Source organism: Sorex araneus, chromosome 4 (assembly GCF_027595985.1).
Source record: "Sorex araneus isolate mSorAra2 chromosome 4, mSorAra2.pri, whole genome shotgun sequence".
In the NCBI taxonomy this organism is placed as follows: Eukaryota; Metazoa; Chordata; class Mammalia; order Eulipotyphla; family Soricidae; genus Sorex; species Sorex araneus.
The window spans coordinates 63,241,764-63,261,822 of NC_073305.1; the positions used below are offsets into that span (position 1 = coordinate 63,241,764).

Here is a 20,059-nt window from a genome sequence, read left to right on the forward strand (position 1 = left end):
ACACACACAAATTTGTGTGAGATGGAATTTGTGTTTTTGTTTAGAAGTTTCATGTAGGTTGAACTCTGCTGCAGTCCATACACTTCATTTACCGGTGTTCCTTGGGCAGCAGCCAGGCCTTGCTTCTCTAGCTTCCCAGGAATCCTCTGCAGCTTCTTTAAGTTCTGATTCAGAAGTGAAGGGTGTCTGCTTGCACATCAGGTCCCCCACAGCATCGAGGTTGGTCATACATGAGTTCTGGTTTGTCCTGGCTCTTCGGCATTTTGGATTCTTCTTCCCTTCCTGATCACCTGCTCTGAAGCTTCTGTCCAGCAAAGTAACAGCCCTGTATCACCTGCTTAGCCAGATCTCGCAATTAAAATGGTTCAGTTCCATATAATAACCCCTGACCTCACCTGAACTAAGTCTAGAGGCAATAGCACAGCGGGCAGGGCATTTGCCTTGCACGCAGCTGACCCGGGTTCGAATCCTCTGTCCCTCTCGGAGAGCCCGGCAGGCCTCAAATATAAAACAAAAATTGCCAGAACTTTTGTTATGGGCCATGTTTGACAGTGCTCAGGGGCTCTCCTGCTCTTTGTTCAGGGGTCATTCCTAGAGGTGTGCAGGGGACCAGGTGCAATGCTGGCATCCAACCAGCATCCGCCCCTGTACTGTCTCTTCAGCGCCCACAACTTGCAGGAAGTCTAAGGAGAAATGAATGAAACCGTAACCTTTGCTGGAGAGGTCTGTCTCATAGTCTTAAGACCAGGCAGATGTTAAAGACCACGGAAGATTTGAATGACACAGTGGCAGGATTGTTCCTGGATATGTATTGAAGCTCTGCCTGTTAACAGTTACAGGTTACTGATTTTTTTCCCCAAGATACTTGGGTTATTAATATGAACCAATCATTAGTTCACTTACCCAAAAAAATCATTTACCAAATAATGAGACAATGCTGTATCGATCATTTGGCTTCTTATCATAATGACTTAAAGTCAGAGTGCAGGGGCTGCTGGCATAGTACAGTGCATAAGGTACTTGCGCTGCCTGTGGCCCACCCAGATTCAGTCGCTGGTACCCCATATGGTAGGCCCCTCCAGGAACTCCAGAGCACTGCCGGGTGTGGCCCTCAAACCAAAAATAAAACAAAAGCTTCTTAATTTATTTTGTACTTTTTCTTCAATAAATGCTTGAGAAGTATACACACTGTCTTCTTGTTTTAGTAACTTGTTCCATTTGCATAGAGCATTAAAATTTAATTTCAGATTCTTACAAGTGAGGTCAGTAAAGTAACAGAAACATAAATTTTGAGAAAACAGATCTTTGTAGGTAAAAGAAAAACATATTGTTAGTAGTCAAAAGGTATAGTGATAAAATAATTGATACAGTCGTCATCTTTCACACATTTGCTTTGATGTACAATTGTTATGGGCAGTTTTCTTAAAAACAATAGAGTATTTTGATACTGAATGTATCCATATTTGTAGACTGTCTATAAGTGTACAATAGAAACTTAGAAACAAAAGAATATTGCTATAATAACCATTACTTGTAGCAGTAGCTTGATTAAAACTTAATGATGAATCAATAAAACTATAATTGCAACCTTCTACCTTATGGTTGTAATTTGGGATACGTTAAATCAATCAAATAAGATTTAATATATAACAATAGCTGTAAGAGTCCCATTTGTACCATTTTTATTAGGAAGTTTGCTGTACCAAATCTCTAAATCCCTATCTCAATTATTTCACAGTTCAGTTTTCATCACACACTGAAGAAGTCCTGTGAGAAGAGGAATCTGTAATTAGATGAGAAGTGTTGGGGAAGGTTTACTTTAGTGCAGTAGCTACTGTAACATTACAAAGGTTGTATTTTTCCCCCTTCTCTTTTTTTTTAAATTAAAAAAATTTATAAAGTAGTTCACAATATTTGATTACATTTAATGTTTGGACAACAATCCCACCACCCTTACACCTTCCCACCGCCATATTTCAGATGTTACTATCCCCAACCCCAACCCAAGCTCAAATAGGAACCGAAATAATTGATTTTGTATTGCTTGTTATGAAAAACCGCAGAAAATGCTCCAAAAAACTTTCCTTAGAGGAAGTGTGTGAAGATTGTTGTATTTCACCCAGGGCCCATTAAGCTCTTCTATAAGAGATCAGCAACATTCTGTTAAAGGTTGAATCTTGTATGCTTGTGTGTGTGTGTGTGTGTGTGCATACGTACATATATATGTATGTATATATAGTGTGTGTATATGTGTGAAAAAAAAATTTCCCTCTAAGATTGGTTGCCTCTTACTTTAAACCCCATCAAATGTGGTGCGTTACTCTTGGAATATGGGTGGTGTGAGATATGAGATGTCGAGTGGTTCAGGAATATGTTCACTCGTGGCTGAGGCTTGGCTGAAGTGTGATGGTGGTGGTTGAATTCTGGAGGTTGTTGGCTACTGGGCCTGGGTCCCTTGAGACGAGGACCAGGTGAAACAGTGTGTCACAGGGTCCGGCGGCATGGTTATGGCATGTGTCGTGTTATGAGAAGGGAGAGAAGAATAATCCCCTTTTCTCTTTTAAAGGCATTACACTAGGACTTCTCCTGGGCCTTTCTTTTAGCCTTAAGTTCAGAAATGAAAGAGCACTGAAGTTTCTTTACCACCCAGAGTATTCCCTGTGAATATGATATCTGCCTGGCCAACACATGAATTTTCTTATACACACAGATGCTGGTAGATCGCCCTTTCTGGCCCTATGCCGACTTGGAATTCAGAAAGCTGAGAGATCATTTTGTGTTTTGCCTTCTGACATAGATGAATGTCCAGTGCCCGCGCAGCAGTTAGAAATGAAGGTTTTAGAGATGGTAGCTGAAGGGCTGGTTTCAAGCAAGATTCCTCGATGGTTCTGCTGTCCGCTGACATTTAAATAGATCTGGCTTAGGATGATCAAAAGTTTAAATATATATCCCAGTAGACAGTGCTTTTTTGTGTTGGCTCAACAGTGCCAAATCAGATAGTCTAGTTGAGCAGCGCTGCTCACATGCTGATCAGAAGTGTGATTCCTTTTTTGTTCATCACTCAAAGAATTCCTGGCTTTAGTAAGTTCCAGAGTTTTGAAGTTTGCAGGCATGTCGGGTGGGTTTTGCAGTTAGAATGAGTGTTGCTCCCTTGTCTGACTTCTTTGAGGCCCTTGCCTTTGAAGCGCCTTGGAAATGAAGCTAAGTGTCCACAGTTCAGCTCTCCGAGCCACTCCCTGGGTCAGTGAACCTGCTCTGGGGGCCCCACTAGGTATCAGCATCCAGTGATATTTTCTTCCAGGCAGTGCCCATGGGCTGATCCTGGCAGAATGCTCATGGGTTGATTCCTTGCATGGCTCAGAAACAGACCCAGCCTCCTGCATGCACAGCATGTGCCCACCGAACTCTGGCCCCGAGCGCATGTTCTTGTTTCTGTTTGTGGCCTTCGGCTCCACACCCCTCGGTGCTTGAAGTGACTCCTAGCTCTCTGCTTGGCTGTCACTCCCTGTGGTGCTTCAGGGACTGTGCAGTGTCAGGGATTAAATGGGCTTGGAGGCAGGCAAGGCCAGCATCTTTTTTTTTTCCTTTTGGGGTCATACCTGGTGATGCACAGGGGTTACTCATGGCTTTGCACTCAGGAATTACTCCTGGCGGTGCTCAGGGGACCATATGGGATTCTGGGAATCGAACCTGGGTCAGCAGCATGCAAGGCAAATGCCCTACCTGCTGTGCTATCGCTCCAGCCCAAGGCCAGTATCTTAAGTCCTGTACTATCTCCCCAACTCCTAATTCACACTTTGAATTTATTTCTCTGCTGACCTGGCCCCTGGAGGGTGAGGTGCGGGTGCTGTCAGCACCACAGCTGAGTGCCCGCCACGCTGGGCTTTCCTCAGGGGGCGTGTCAGCAATTGGTAAGGCTGGCATTTAAAAGGTATATCTAGCATTTGTCCTGATCTTTACACGGGAATAGAAGGTTGGCAATTTTCCAAATGTGTTTTATCTTTTGAACTAATCATGTTAAATATTGAAGCACACACCAGTTATCACGAATCACGATATCCTGTTAATCACCGATTTCTCGGGGGGTGCTCATTAACATCTTATTTCGTCCTTTCCCTGAGATCTTAAAAGTCCATCTCGACTCGCCCCTCCTAATGATTTTGCACTGGGGGCTCTTCAGGGTCAGGAGAATGAGATCCAGCTTGTTACTGGATTTTGCATATGAATATACCATGGGAAGCTTGCAAGGCTGTCCCATGTGGGCAGGAAACTCTCAGAAGATTGCCAGTTTCTCCCAGAGGGAGAAGAAGGCCAAAGATATCTTGCATCCGATTTCCGTCCGCATGCTTCTGAGAGCTTGCTTTTAAGTCTCTCTCTAGATGTTGGCCGTTGATGGGATTACACACACCTGGGTTCCTCTGCCGGTACCTTCATGCATGAGGCCTGTCCAAACGTGTGGAGAGGGACTTCGAGCATGGCTGCAGCTAGGTTCCGGAGGTCTTCGGCCGCCGGGAGCTCTGCTCGGGGTGGGGAGGGAAGCTGGAGCCCATCCCCTCCGAGGGGCCCCGGGGAAGACAGCCAGGCGTGCGGGCAAGAGACACTGCTCACCAGTTAACGAGGATTAATTCTCCTTTGCCATTCGGAGAGCTAGTGCAGCAGATAGGGCATTGGCCTTGCACTGGGCCAACCTGGGTTTGATCCCTGCCATCCCATGTGGACCTCTGAGCCTGCCAAAAGTTGTCTCTGAGCTTAGAGCCAGAACCTAAGTACCACTAGGTGTGGCCCTAAAACTACACACACAAATACACACAATCATTTTTGCAGCTGCAACAGTGTTGGGACAGGGAATATAGCTCAGAGGGCCAGAACACATACCTGACATGTACACAGGGTGCCAAGTTTGACCCTCAGCACTTCATGCTTTCCTCTCCCCCAGAGGTCTGCCACTCCTGAAATTGTTAGACTCCCATTGCAGACCTGAGTGTTGCCAGGTGTGGCCTTTGGCGTGAGCACTATGGTGAGGTCCTTTTTTGACCCCCTCCAAACCCGGCTTTTCATTGTCATACTGAAAGCCTTTCCTTTCTGTATCCTTCCCCCTCACTTGGACCTCTCTGATCCCACTGATGAGGGCCATCTTTTGGTTCAGTTCACCTTAGTTTCCTCTGCTACTTTTGTCCTTAACTGGAGTATGGATTTGGGCCTTAAGTTTTTAGTGTGTTCCAGGCACTGAGGGTAAAACAAGATTCTGATTTTTTTAAGATTTGAGTCTGGAGGTAGAGCTGAGTGTGGAAGTCTGCAAGAACACGTGAGGTTCAAGGTCTTGAGGGAAACACAAGTTGCAGCGAGGCAAGGGAGGGTTTGCTCTGTCCAGATGCTGTGGGTGGAGGCGTTCAGGAAAGCCCTGCCAGGCCAGCTGACCCTGAAGCCACAGTTTAGACAATGATAGCCAGGTTGGTCGGTGTAACTAGGAGTCCTGAAGCTGTGAAAAAGCACCTTCCTGTTTGAAATGGAGCACAGGGATGGCTGGGGCCCCGGGTGCTCTGGAGGGGGTGTCGGGGGAGGCCTCGTCTGCTCTGGGGAGGAGTGTACCCGTGTCTTTGACAGCTGTGTAGAAGTGGATGTGTCTGAATGGTGGGGCCGTGACTAAGCAAGTTCTAGAGTACAGGAGGATGCAGAGGGGAAAGTGGCCGCAAGAGATGTTCAAGGAAGGATGGCAGTGCTCAGAGTTCACTCCCTGTGGAAACAGGTGGTACTGGGGAGCAGGCCGAGCCTCCAGCACGCACAGCTTGCACTGCAGCCAAGTGAGCTCTCTCTGTGCCGAAGCTGCATTCCTGTTAAAGTGCTTCTGGGGGCCAGCGCAGTAGTAGAGCAGGTTGGATCAGACCAGCCCAGGTTTGGGTCCCTGGCACCCCATAGAGTCCCCTGAGCCTGCCATAGCACATGTGTGTCTCCTTTGGCATGTTCTGTCTTTGTCATATGCTTAACCTCTTCAGTAGCTAAGTTCAGTAAGTCCATGCCTGCTCATCAGTTGCCACAGCACCGGCGCCTGAGAGAATGTCATGCAAGCGGAAGAGTGGTAGCACAGTGGGGGGGTGTTTGCCTTGCACGCGGCTGACCCAGGTTTGATCCCCGGCATCCCATGTGGTTCCCTGTCAGGAGTGATCCCTGAGTGCAGAGCCAGAAGAGAGCCCTGAGTACCCTAGGTGTGGCCCCCAAACTGAGGGGGCTTTTGGGGAGGAAGAGGAAGGAGAGAGCGCCTGGAGTTAGGGGGAGGTTTGGGGCTTGGCGTGCCCCGAGTTCCAGCGGCTGGTGGGTAGAGAGGGTTCTCCTGAAGGCTCTAGAGCAGGGACTGTTTTACCATCATTGCGCCAGTGTCTCACGACTCCCTCCGCCCCCTGTTTCAGATTGTGTTGTTTCAGGAGCTTGCTTTTCACGCCCTGGTGTACTGGAGAGGACTAGAGTCCGTGGTGGAGAGTCTGGGCCTAGCACGGTGCATTTCAAGGATTATATGTTTAGTTAAGAGAACAAGAGGGAGGGGAAGCTTTGCTTGGCCCTATATTTAAGGGAAGTATTAGTTCACAGGCAGGTTAGGCCCAGCTTTATTACAGAATGAGGGAAGAGAGAAAATTTTCATCTAGGATGATGCAGTTACAGAAACCCCCTACGACCACAGGAGTGTGACTCGGTCAGTTATTGCGTCTACATTCAAGAATCCCAAATACTTTTCTTCAAGGACCAGACTCCTGGAGGAGGAATAGCCACTTATTTGGGAGTCTGAGCTTCGTACTTAACACAGCCTTATTTTTTCTAGAGTTAGCTGGTGATTAGGATTCACGGGGATTAATTTGATGGCACACTTCTTTCTTATTTGAGAGTTGTTACTCAGAGAGTCTCTTGCCTGCTTGCCTGGCTGTCTTCCCCAGGGCCTCTCGGAAGGGGTGGGCTCCAGCTTCCCTCCCCACCCCGAGTAGAGCTCCCATGGCCGAAGACCTCTGGAGCCCAGCCACAGCCATGCTCAAGGCCCCTTTCCACACGTTGGGACAAGCTTCACGCATGAAGGTACCGGCAGAGGAACCCAGATGTGTGGGACCCGGATCTGAGACCTCCAAGCCTGCTTGGATTGGACTGGGCCTCTTCCACACAGATTCCCCATCTTCTAGTAGCTAGGCAGTCACACCCAGGGACCCCCCCCCCACACCCCCCCCCCCTGTCCCGCGCCATGTAATCCCACCAGCGGCCAACATCTAGAGACTTAAAACCAAGCTCCTGGAAGCGTGCGGCTGCTTTGTGGCCATGCGACATCTTATGGCCTAGTTCTCCCTCTGGGAGAGCCTGGCAAGCCACCTAGAGTTTCCTGCCCCCATGTCGCAAACTCCCCATGACATATTCATATGCCAAAACCAGTAACAATGCTGGGTCTCATTCCCGTGACCCTAAAAGAGCCTCCAATGTGGCACCATTGGAAAGACGAGTAAAGAGAGACTTCTAAAATCTCAGGGCTAGGACGAATGGAGACATTACTGAGACCACTCAAGAAAATCGAAGATCAACAGGATGATGATGATGATGATGATGATGATGATGATGAAGTTGTTACATATCTAGTATCATGGTTGGTGCTGAGAAACAGTAATTTTAACAGACTCCTTGAAGACTATAAACATAGTAAGTTTGGAGCTGGAGAGATAGTACATGAGTTAAGCGGCTTGCTTTGCATATAGCTCGAATTGATCCCTAGTTTGATCCCTGGTACCACATATGGTGGTTTCTTGAGTACCACTAGGAGTGATTCATGAGTATGGAACTAGGACTGAAGCCTTGAATATTGCCTAGTGTGGCCCCAGCCTTCCCTACCTCAAAAAAGCATTTATGAAATAATAGGGGCCTATCTTTTTTTTTAATTGAATCACCGTGAGATACAGTTACAAAGCTTTCATGATTGAGTTCAGTCATAAAATGATTAAACACCCATCTCTCCACCAGTGCACATTTTCCACCACCAATGTCCCTAGTATCCCTTCCGCCACCCCCTGCCTCTGTGGCAGACAATTTCATTCTTACTCTCTCTCTACTTTTGGGCGTTATGGTTTGCAATACGAATACGGAGTACAAATACGGATACCGAGAGGCCATCATGTTTGGTTAAGGGCCTATCTTGAGCTTCATCAAGAGGCAGTGTGTGGGTCGTGAGCTGTCAGGTTTCTCAGATCAGGGTAGAACTGTGACTTGTTTGCGTATTTGCTGTGTGTCTGTGGCTGTTGCATAACCTCACTCAGTTGACCTTCCCCTATCTTGAAAAACAGGGTGTCATCCAACCTAACAACACCCCTCTCACAGCTCTTACAAGGATTAGGTGACTAAACACTTAACAAAGCACTCAGCCTAGCACTTGATAAGTAAGTGTTCCCAAAAGTGTTAACTCTAGTCCTGTGCCACATAAGTGGTTACATGTAGCACGTTTTAAAAGAATTATTGTTTGGGGAAGGAATTAGTTGGAAGGCAAATCAAAATTCAAAGCTTAGTGACTTGTTGTGGGTATTAAAATGCCACATAATATTGATTACCGAATAGACAACCATTTCTTTTTGTTTGCTTATTTTTGCTTTTTGTGTCACACCCAGTGATGCTAAGGGGTTACCGCTGGCTCCGCACTTAGGAATTATTCCTGGTGGTGCTCTGGAGACCCTCCGGGATGCTGGGGACTGAACCTGGATCTGCCTCGCGCAAGGCAAATGCCCTACCTGCTGTGCTATCACTTCAGCCTCCTAGTCAACCACTTCTCTCTGTACTTCCAGAAGCATTTTTGTCTTCTGCCTTTTAGTGTAATATTTCTAATGCGGAACTGGAGATAGAAAATGACTTAACATAGGTTGTATTACAAACTGAGATCACTCAGGGTTGGTGAAAATAAGAACAAGCTTCCTTAAGAGTCCTAAAATTTTCTTTCAGTTACTCTGGTAAATTAAATAATGACCTCATAAAGATATTCTAGATGCTGAAACCTGTGGAAATGTTCCCTAACACTGCAGATATAATTAAGTTAACAATCTGGAGATGGGAAGGATTTTTGCATTACCTCACTGGAGCTGGTATAATCACATGGGCTCTTATAAAGAGGCATGCAGGAGTGAGAGAGTGCTTTTAAGATACTCTGCTTCTGCCTCGACGATGGAGGAATAAAGCTTGTCTCCAAAACCAAGGAAATAAGTGCACTCATCGCTTCCAGAAGAAATAACCACACCGATATGTTGCTTTTACCTTGTAAGACCCATTTTGGACTCCTGATCTTCAAAATTATGAATAAATTTGTTTTAAATCTATAAAAATTGCTAAATTTTAAAATTTGGTTATTTTTTAAAATACCATCAGTGGGAAATTAATTCAGTTACCATTAATCACTGCTGCTTTTTATTGGTAGAAATCTGTAAATATTTTGTTGCATCCAATCGCAAGGGTTTTGTTTCCTCCAATGGAATCATGGCTCATTTCTTTTGTGGAAAGGTCCAGAAGTAAGAAACCCATTTGGAGTTGGAGTCTGTAAAATTTTCTGAGCAATCCTTAGAAACAAGACCTAAAAGATTATATATTTGTTTTTACTGAGAAAACAGTTGGCTTCCTGTCTAGAATCTAGATTATTTTATCAGGCAAGAGAAGACTACTATTTAGAGAAATTTAATCTTTTCTGATTATTAGGCATTTGAGTCGAAGAACCCTATAAGTGAGGAAGGTGTGATGAACTTATGTTCCTGTATGAGTGAATAGAGTTTAGACTCTGAAAGAGTAAATTCTCATTTAGAAATTGCTGTTCGGTTACCTATGCCTGTGATTCCATTTATAGCCAGAAGATGGCAGAATTGACATACAAATGAACTGTTACAATAGTTTCGATTTTAAATGGTTAGTATTCTTAATCTGGAATCATGCTTTCTAGAAAGGATTTGGGAATTACACAAGAAGTGAAATAAGGCAAGCAAGCGAGCTATTCCTTCAAAAATTATCAGTGTCAAGACTTTTCTTTCATTTGCTTCATTGAGTTTGTTTGGCAAAGCGCAAAGTAATTTTGCTTTGAGTGTGATTAATTTTCTGTTGAACATATTATAGATTTTCTTGTATAAGCATAATTAGCTGATACTACCTTAACTCAGGACCTCTGGTAGATGTCTGAGCCTGAGGGAGGTGCTACCTTCATACTGTGCATGCCATATTTTCATGTAGTACGCAGCCATGATAAAGTTTAATTTACCAACTGTTAAGTTTTAATAATGGTGGACGTGCTTAAGATACCTGCTAGGGATTCTTCCAGTTAGGCCATAGTTGACCTGATGGGATCCAGTTTTCCTGGTTTTTGGTAAGACCCAACTACCGGACTGAATTTTGGTTGGGGTGAAGTAATTCTCTAATTGGGTGAAGTAAAACAGTCTTTCCATATTCTTTCTTTTTTTTTTGCTTTTTGGGTCACACTCAGCAATGCACAGGGGTCACTCCTGGCTCATGCACTCAGGAATCACCCCTGGCGGTGCTCAGGGGACCATATGGGATGCTGGGATTTGAACCCGGGTTGGCCAAGTGCAAGGCAAACGCCCTACCCGCTGTGCTATCACTCCAGCCCGTCTTTCCATATTCTTGAATAATGTGGTGCACTGTGTTATCCTAAATTGATAGCATACTTAGTTGATTTTCTGAGTCCAGTAAGAAATCTGTGGCTTAAAAGGGCCTCCCGGGGCTGGAGCAATAGCACAGCAGGTAGGGCGTTTGCCTTGCACGTGGCTGACCCGGGTTTGATTCCCAGCATCCCATATGGTCCCCTGAGCACTGCCAGGAGTAATTCCTGAGTGCATGAGCCAGGAGTAACCCCTGTGCATCGCCAGGTGTGACCCCAAAACAAATAAAAAGGGGGGCCTCCCATTGAGTAGTTTAAAGGGACCTTCGTTTCGGGTTTTGCCTTTCGAGCTTATCTAGACTGAGGGCTGTAGCAAGGGGGAGAGCCAAGACTCACTAGGCTTGTCGGTTGTGGTTCAATTTCTCTCTACTTCCTGACAACTGGGGGTGCCAGACTTTGTGCAGTTGACGTGTGTGTGTGTGTGTGTGTGTGTGTGTGTGTGTATAACCATACCTGGCAGTGTCTGGGGCTTTCTCCTGTCGCGGAGCTCAGGGATCACACTTGGTGGGCATGGGGGACTGTATGGGTTTCCAGAGCTCGAACCCAGGTTGGCTGAGTGCATGGCAAAAACCTTAACTCCTGTACTATTGCTCTGGCCCTGATACTTTTTATTTTATTTTATTTTATTTTTTTGCTTTTTAGGTCACACCTGGCGATACTCAGGGGTTACTCGTGGCTCTGCACTCAGGAATTACTCCTTGCTGTGCTTGGGGGACCATATGGGATGCTGGGGATTGAAGCTGGGTCGGCCGCCTGCAAGGCAGACGCTCTACCTGCTGTGCTATCGCTCCAGCCCCCTTGATACTTTTTAAAGCAGAGACAAAATCTTGAGGTTTTTAAAATAATTTTTGCTTAGGGGTTTCTCCTGGCTCTGCACCCAGGAATTATTCCTGGCAGTGTTTGGAGGGCCATGTAGGGTGCCAAGGGTGAAACCTTGGTTGGCTGTGTGCAAGGCAAATGTCCTGCACTCTGTACTGTCTCTCTGGCCCCTCTTGAGGTAGTTCCTAAGGGAAAGATTTCAAAGTGAAAAATTTTCTCTCTATGGCGACCTGGGTAAGCAAAATCCAGGGATTATTTCCTGGAGTACAAATTTAGAAACGCTTCTCTGGCCTTGTCAGTGTGGGCGGGGAAAGCTTCTCCCACCCAGCAAAGGTGTCCATGAGAACCAATAAATATTTGGGCCCTGAGCGTTTAGGCGTTTGTGGGCAGTCCAGCTGCCAGGCCTCCCCGGGCCGGGCCCCCTCTGTGCTAACAGGTGGTGCCAGGAGAGGAGACGCAGGGTTCCCAGGAGGGGCGTTTACCGAGCATGCAGCACAGCTTGAAGTATCTCATTGTACAATGAGACTGTGGGAAGTGAGGCTACAGATAAGGGGGGGATTGCTGCAATCATGATATGCATTGAAAAAGAATCTTGGAGATGCTAATCAGAAGATGTGGGGTTCCCTCTTGTTTCGTTGACCTTCAGTAACTTCTAAATGGCCGGTTGGTTATCAATGAAATGCAGAGGATTAGATTTTAATAGCACGTGACTATTTGCAGATTGCTGATTAGGTTTATTAGAGAACGGTTGACATTGGTGATTGTGTAAGTTATGTTGAAATATTTGGAGGGAGTAGCCTGGCAAGCTACCTGTGATGTATTTGATGTGCCAAAAACAGTGACAACAACATGCTCTTCATGTTCCTGGAGCAAGCAGACACCATTCGGCTACACCAGCATGTGACAGGAACAAATGAAGATGTTACTGGCACCCATTTGAGCAAATCGATGAACAAGGGGATGACAGTGACAGTGATAGAATGTTCATATTGGGGAGCTGAGGAGTTACTATAGTGGTTGCTAAGGGGCCTTGCCTGCTACCAACCCCAGCTCTTCTAACTCCCACCAGGAGTGACCCCTGAGCACAGACCCAGGGGTAGGCCCAATCACTGCCCAGGGGGCTAAGACTCCTCCACCCCTGAAATACAGATGTTGGTGATGCATCATGACTCTGAAGAGCAATTTGGGAGCCAGAGGATGGACCTGGCTAAAACCTAGTTGTGCTTGGAGCTAGAGAAGCAAGGAAAGATACAGATTTTAGTGCATTTTTCTCTCCAAGTTTGCTATGGGTTTTTTTTTTTCCCCCTTTCACATGGTCTTATTGGGTCATGACATTTAAAAATACAAGTGGTGTTCAGTCTCCATTGCAGAAATGAGAATCCTATCAGCTGTATTGGTGCTAGTACCACTGATTGCACACTGGGCTGAATGGATGCTTTGCACGCACGGGGCCTGGGTTCAGTCCCAGCACCACATGGGGTGGTGTGGCCCCCAGCACAATGAACAGCTTGGCAGCTAATTCACTATCATACATTTTTAATCCTAAATTTATCTCTTTTTTGTTTGTTTTCTTTTGTTGTGTTTAATACCAAGCCATTATTGCATTTTGATATTGATAAGATGGGAACATGGATTTTTTTTGTGGAAGACTTGAGTTGTGTCTTTCCATAAACTTTAGCATATGAAACAAGACCTGTAGCCATTTCTGTGACCTGGATTCACTCCAGTTCTTGGAATTATGTGGGAGGAATGCACTGAAGAATGAATGAGACCTGCCGGTGACATTACCGTTCTCTCCTGTCCTAGAATTACAGTGCTGTCCTGCACGTTTGTTCCTGTGCACGGAAACACTCCCTGGTAGCTCAGATTCAAATCTAAGAAAGATCAGAGTTAATAGAAAACGAAATGGCAGGCAGCTGGGGCTACTGGGGGAGGGACCAGCCCTGCCTTGTGGCCGCCCCTGAGGCCAGGGGGAAGTCAGGAAGCCGTGCTGGCTACTTTGGACCCCTCCTGTTATTTAGATTGTCTTTCATCTGAAAACCTTTTCAAAGTTTCCTTGGGCTTGTGTATTTTTAAGAAATGAAAACGTAATGTAAGAACATGGTGGGTTATGAAGCATGAAGATCCAGAAATATTTATGCCAAGGCACAAAAGTAGACAATTCCTATTTTCTTGACATATTGGGGTCAGATTTTATTCTTGACCTCTTGAATTGAAAAATACAAGGAGTTACAGTACCCTTTTCTTTCTTTGCTCTTGCCTTTTTAGTTTCTTTTTTGCCATCTTAAAAAACAACTACAACAGAGCGTTAGGTGCCGAGAGGGGTCCTGTGAGGTCCATGCAAAGTTTTGATAATATTTTATTTTCCATCCTGGTTTGTGAGCATGGATTAAAAAGTCTATCAAAGTTTACTCTTACCAAAAGTAACAGTTTGTGCCTGACTTTAGGCCTTAGTACAAACTATTTAATCTGTTTTAGTGCTTATCATAGTCATTTACTTTCTATTCTAAGTAATACAAAAATTAATTCCTTCCCAAATGACAAGATGTAGTTTCATTTGTCAACTATTCAGCTAAAGCTGGTGAGAAAAATCCAGATAGTCCCTCTCAGTTGACTTGTAAGGTTGATACCTGTGTCTTCTTGTCCTCATGGTGTTACCACTTAGAAGAAGAGAAAATTATTATTTAAAAATACATCGCAATAAGTAAGAGTGTCAGGATTGTGCCAGAGAGACAGAACAGGAGTACTTGCCCTGTACACCATGGATGTTTGTCCCCTGAGCACTGCTGGGAGAGATCCCTGAGCACAGGGAAGGTAGTTTATTGGGAAGTACGACTAAGGAGAAATGATGTATTTAGAGAGATTGCTTGAGGTAAAAGAGAGAAGCTCCAATTGGGGAAAGTTAAGAATGATCGAAACCAAGGTTTGAAAAGGTATTCTGACTCTCTAGAGACGTGACTCATCGGTAGAGTCCTGCCGTTCATGTGTAAGGCCATGGGTTTGATCCCCGGCACTGCAAAACAAAACAAAAACTCAGGTGAGGACTATCTTAAAGATTTCTGGGTCTATCTTAAAGATTTCTGGGTCAAGTCAAGTAAGAAAAACCAGACCCAGGAGGGCGAGGGGCAGTGCCTGGGAGATCATGCAGTGAGGGACCCTCACCCTGACCAAGGCTCGTCCCCTCTAGAGTTGAGCCCTGAAGCAAAGGCTCTGTTCAGAGGCAGGGGTTTGGGAGTACAAGCACCAAATAAAGAGGCCCGAAGAGTCCCAGCAAAAATAGACTTGGCTAGGAAAACTCCAAGACGCTCTGTGTTAAGAATGACAAAAACCAAAGACAAAACATTAAAAAAGCAAGATCAAAAGCTGGCCTGGGGTGAGGGGCACGCCTAGGAGTCCCAGCAGTGCAGTGGGGGCCCCTGGCTCCGGTTCCCATCTCTGGATCTTCCAGCACTGATTTTCTTTCCTATGTTAGCCTCTGCTGAACCCTCACCACCTCCCCGCCATCCGAAATCAAACGAGCTGATCTGTTCTTTGGCCCTGTTGGCCGCCTCTCACCATCTCACAGACGTCCTGTAGTATTCGTCTCCATTTGCCTCACCGTCTTTCCCACTTAATCCCCAGGCCCTCCGTGGAGACAGTTCAGGCTGACAGTGTTAGCCCTCATCTGTGCACTGCTTGAGACTCTTGACAGCAAATGTCCACTTGAGATTTCTGACCTCCTGAGGTATCTGTGAGGGGCCTTATTGGCTTGCCGTGTAATTCAGCAGGACTAATTACAAGGGGAAGATTCTGTCCTGGAAGGAGATGGCACCGTGCGTTTTTCTTCTCCCTTCAGAAAACGAGCTTGGGGGGCTGGAGCGATAGCCCAGCGGGTAGGGCTTTATGCCGAACGGTCATTTCTGGTGGTGCTCTGGGAACCACATGCAGTGCTAGGATCCAACAGGTGCTGGGTTAACCATTGTACTATCTCTCCAGCCCGTGGGGTTTCCTGTGAAAGCTTCTCTTTTGATCTTGCTCTTTTTAAATATTCTGTCTTTGGTTTCTGTCACCCTGAACACAGTCTGTCTTGGAGTTTTCCTAGTGGAGTCTGTTTTTGCTGGGGCTCTTTGGGCCTCTTGTATTTGGTTGCCTGCATTCCTCAACTCTGGGAAATTCTTTTTCTTTTTTCTAAATTTTTTTTTAACTAAGAGTTATGCAAGCTCCCCGTGGTGTATTTGATATGCCAAAAACATTAATAATAACGGGTCTCATTCCCCTGACCCTGAAAGAGCCTCCAATATGGCAGTGTTAGGAAAAGACGAGTAAGGAGGGGCTGCTAAAATCTCAGGGCTGGGACGAATGGAGATGTTACTGGCGCCCACTCGAGTAAGCCGATGAACAACAGGATGACAGTGATACTGTGACAGTGATTTATTTTACCAAAGCAGCATGGGTTACAAAGTTACTCACAGTTGAGTATTTGACATGCAGTGTTCCATCAGCTCCGCTTGCCGGGGTCAGCTGCTTTCCACCAGTGTTCCCAGGTTCCCTCTCCCGCCTCCAGCCCCGCTGGGGCCCCAGCCTGGTCTCATGAGGGGCAGCTTTGATGTTGGGTTGCTAAAGTTTGGGAGAGTTTACATAGTTTAAAAGTCAGTGAAGTTTGTTATTGACTCTGGGGAGGATATTTAGCGCTCTCATTCCTTACAACCACCAATGTACCCGAGTCCCCTTGACCCCCGCCCCCGGCACTGTTGCTTCTCATCTGTTCTCTACCCTTCACTCTTCCAACCATTGCATTTCATCCTAACTCTGAAAATTCTCCAGTATGAGTTCTTCGACTGTTAGTTCTTCATCCACCTAGCCTTCCCGGGCCTCTGGGCCTCTGGTGATTCCTATGTTGTTCCTCGTGAGCTCACGTCTTCATTCTCTGGTGTGGTGTTCATTTTGTAAGTGATATATGATTGTAAAAATGGCATGAATGTAGTTCATATTTTATGAAAAATATTCATTTGATAATATCTTTGTTTTTTGTTTTAATTATATAAATAAAAATTTACATGTGCATATATGTGCATCTGTATATTTATTTGCTGTTTGGGCTGCACCTGGTGGTGCTCAGGGCTGTGTCTAGATCTGCAGTCAGGGATCACTCCTGGTGACGCTTGGGGGACCATGTGGGGTGCTGGGCCCAAACCTGGGCTGGCTGTGTGCAAGGCAACATGCTCGCTCTCAGACAGCAGATCATAATGTTTTCTATTTTGCCAGTTTGAGGGGGAAATAGCTTCAGGTAATGAATTCTGTGTTGTCAGAGCCGAGTCTTTTGTAGTGCATCAGCATAAAGCATTGTTATTTTCACCTTCTTAAAGCTATGTCCCTGTGGCTTCTAGAATCGAATTCATCTCTTCTTGCTTACTCTGCCCTTAATAAAGCTAATTCCTAGAAGAATTTGTCAGTGTTATACCTGAAACAGGGGAAGTAAACTTGTATGTTTTTGTAAATAAAGTTTTATTGGATTGCAGCTATGCTTTTTGATCTTTTACATAAAAGTTTCTGCCTAGGCCAGATAGTGCAGGGGTTAGGGTGCTTGCCAGTTAACATGGTTAACCCAGCACCTGTTGGATCCTAGCACTGCATGTGGTTCCCAGAGCACCACCAGAAATGACCGTTCGGCATAAAGCCAGGAGTAAACCCTGGACATCCCTGGTTGTGGCCCAGAAACAAACAAGGAAGTTTGATCCTGCCACTATATGGTTCCCTGAGTACTGCTGGGGGTGAGCCCTGAATATTGAGCTTCCTTCCACCAGTAGCCCCTGAACATTGCTAGGTGTGCCCCCTGCAACTCCCATCCCCCCCAAAAAAAATACACACAAAGCAAAAAGAGGTTTTCTGGTTTTTACCTCAGGGTCACTTAAGGTTGGGAAGACAAAACTTTGCAGAATATCCAGTCTGGGTAGTGATCTCTGATTTGAAATGGAGAGAATGGAGACTGGAGTGGACCAACCTCTTTGACTCTATTCACTACTTGCTGGGCTGGCTTTGTTAAATTTGTTGCTGCTCTTTGCATTTGCCCTATGTGTTGAAGAATGCTTATCTACACTTCTTGGTATGCCTCAAATATTCACCTGTATATGTGTTACATATATATATATATATATATATATATATATATGCTTAGAGTTTTAAAAATGGATCTCAGCCGTGTGCAGTTGTTGGCCCTCCAGAGTGAAATGTGTAGAATCTGAATTGCAGAAGTGTGTGAAGTCTGAGTTTGCTTAGTGTGCAGGGGCTCGAATGCAGGATTTTCGTGAAAGCAGTTGAACATAATAGTTCATTTGTCTCCCTCTGTACCCTGATGCCCTTCTCCATCTTGCCTCTGTCCTGTGGCCACTGTTCCACTGCACCTTCTGACCAGCGCCCCTCCTCTCTCTGCTCGGAATCATTAAAGTATGATTGACATACAGCATTGTGGGCTTACGGTGTAAAATGTAGTTATTTAATAGATCTTTATATTGTAAAATGACTCACGTAATAAGTGTGGTTAACATTCAGCATCTCAGAATTAAGATGGGGCAGGGGGGTGGGCTACATTTGGTGGTGTGTAAGGCTTACTCCAGACTCTGTGCTCAGGGATTATACTCATGGCATGGCTCTGGGACCATATTGGTGCCAGGGCTCAAACATGATCAACCATGTGCAAGGCAAGTATACTGTCTATCTGACCCAAGGTTTGCTTTTTCCCCCCCATAATGACAGCTTTTAAAAACTTTCTTTTTGGGGGTCTGGAGCAATACCACAGCAGGTAGGGCATTTGCCTTGCACGTGGCCGATCTGGGTTCGATCCCCAGCATCCCATATGGTGCCCCAGCACTGCCAGCAGTAATTCCTGAGTGCAAAGCCAGGAGTAACCCCTGACCATCGCTGGGTGAGGCCCAAAAGAGCAAAAAATAAAAATAAAAACTTTCTTGTAGCAAATTTCAAATAAGCAATAGGTGACTACCTCACCTATTTTGCAACCTCTGTCAATTATCTGTCTCTCTGAATGGATACACATGTCTCATTTTCCTTATCTACTTGTTTATTAATAAACACTTTCCTGGGGCTGGAGTGATAGCATAGCGGGTAGGGCGTTTGCCTTGCACGCGGCCGACCCCGGTTCAAATCCCAGCATCCCATATGGTCCCCTGAGCACCGCCAGGAGTAATTCCTGAGTGCAGAGCCAGGAGTAACCCCTGTGCATCGCCAGGTGTGATCCAAAAACCAATAAAAATAAATAAATAAATAAAAATAAACACTTTCCTCTCAAGTCATATGTTGATTCCACTTTTGCACGGGGTGCAGATATCTCTTCGCAATACTTATTTAGTTGTTTTTTTTAATTAAATTTCTGAGGTATATTCCCAGTAAAGGACTTAATGAATCTTATCGTAGATCAGTTTTTAATTTGTTGATGCACCAGTTTTCTTAGCAGTGGTACCAATTTATAGTCCCACAAACTGTGCATAAGCCTTCTCATTCCTTGTTGTCATCATCAATATTTGTTATTTCTTGCCTATTCAGTGACAGCAGTTTTAATGTGTGAGGTGAGTGATCCATTCTTCATTGTTCCGGTGTTTGGAAATAGATATTTCACTGAAAGCAGAATGTTGGACGTAAGGATTTGAGGTGATATATATGTATATACACACACCTGACCCCGAAATATCATTAGGGTTGACAGCAACATTATTTGTTGAAGGTCAGGAGTGAGTTTAGACTATTTTGGACCCATATGAACTCAAATACCAGGCAGGACCTGAGAATGCATGGAGTTATTCCCAGGTGTCACATGGTGGAGAGGTTTGGATGCCGAGGGAGAGTAAGGGGAATGGAAGCTTACAGATCACCACCTGATCATCAGTCTTGCTTCTGCTAATGTGTGCATCACTTGCAAATAAAGCCAAGCGCCTTTTGGTACATTCTTTCCTCAGATGTATATGAAGTGGCATTCATGTGAGTACAAGGATGCCATTGTAGGTGCTGGGTTAAAAAAAGGTGCTGGGTCTAATCATGCTACCAAGGAGCTTAGTTGTTCATGTACTTGGTACAGTGTGGCTAATATGGGAAGATCAAGCAAGACAGGACAAGTGAGGAAAAGTTTTGGGCTAATGAAACGTGTGTCCATTATTTTGCATTAAAAAAAACCCCAACAACAAACCACCTTTTGATGTCTTGCACAGAGCCTGTGCACATGCCTTTTTTAAAGTTTATATTTTTTTGCTTATGAAAAAGTTTACTCTTCCAGGCAGTTACTTGATTCTTAGCATATAATTAAATTTCTGTCTTTTAGGTTGCCTGCCTGATTCGAGTTCCTTCTGAAATAGTTAAGCAGAGGGCACAGGTATCAGCTTCTTCACGAACATTTACAATTTTTTCAAACATCCTGTATGAAGAGGTGAGAAGATCTTTTTATTTTTGGGAAAGGTTTTATAGTTGTTAATAAGAACATTGTGCTTCCCTCACCAAGAGACTTTGGAGATTCCTTACAGCTAAATTTAATGTCTAATCAGGGTACATTTTTATGCAAACATTCTTTGTTTTTGCCTTCTTGTTTTTTTTGTTTTT

General features: G+C 45.1%; 1 protein-coding gene across 5 annotated transcripts in view; it reads left to right on the forward strand.

Annotated features, from left to right (window-relative positions):
- The window catches only part of SLC25A26 (solute carrier family 25 member 26), a 148,553-nt gene that overhangs the window by 14,166 nt on the left and 114,328 nt on the right, over window positions 1–20,059 (forward strand). For 4 of the 5 annotated variants that reach the window (XR_008629710.1, XM_055134218.1, XM_055134217.1 and 1 more), the window contains exon 4: window positions 19,785–19,889. The exons of the other annotated variant lie outside the window; for it this stretch is intronic. Coding sequence is in view for 3 of the 4 variants with exons in the window: in XM_055134218.1 (XP_054990193.1) it covers window positions 19,785–19,889 (105 nt within the window). In the remaining variant the exon portion in view is untranslated. The remainder of the gene's footprint in view (window positions 1–19,784; window positions 19,890–20,059) is intronic. 5 annotated transcript variants of the gene reach the window in all.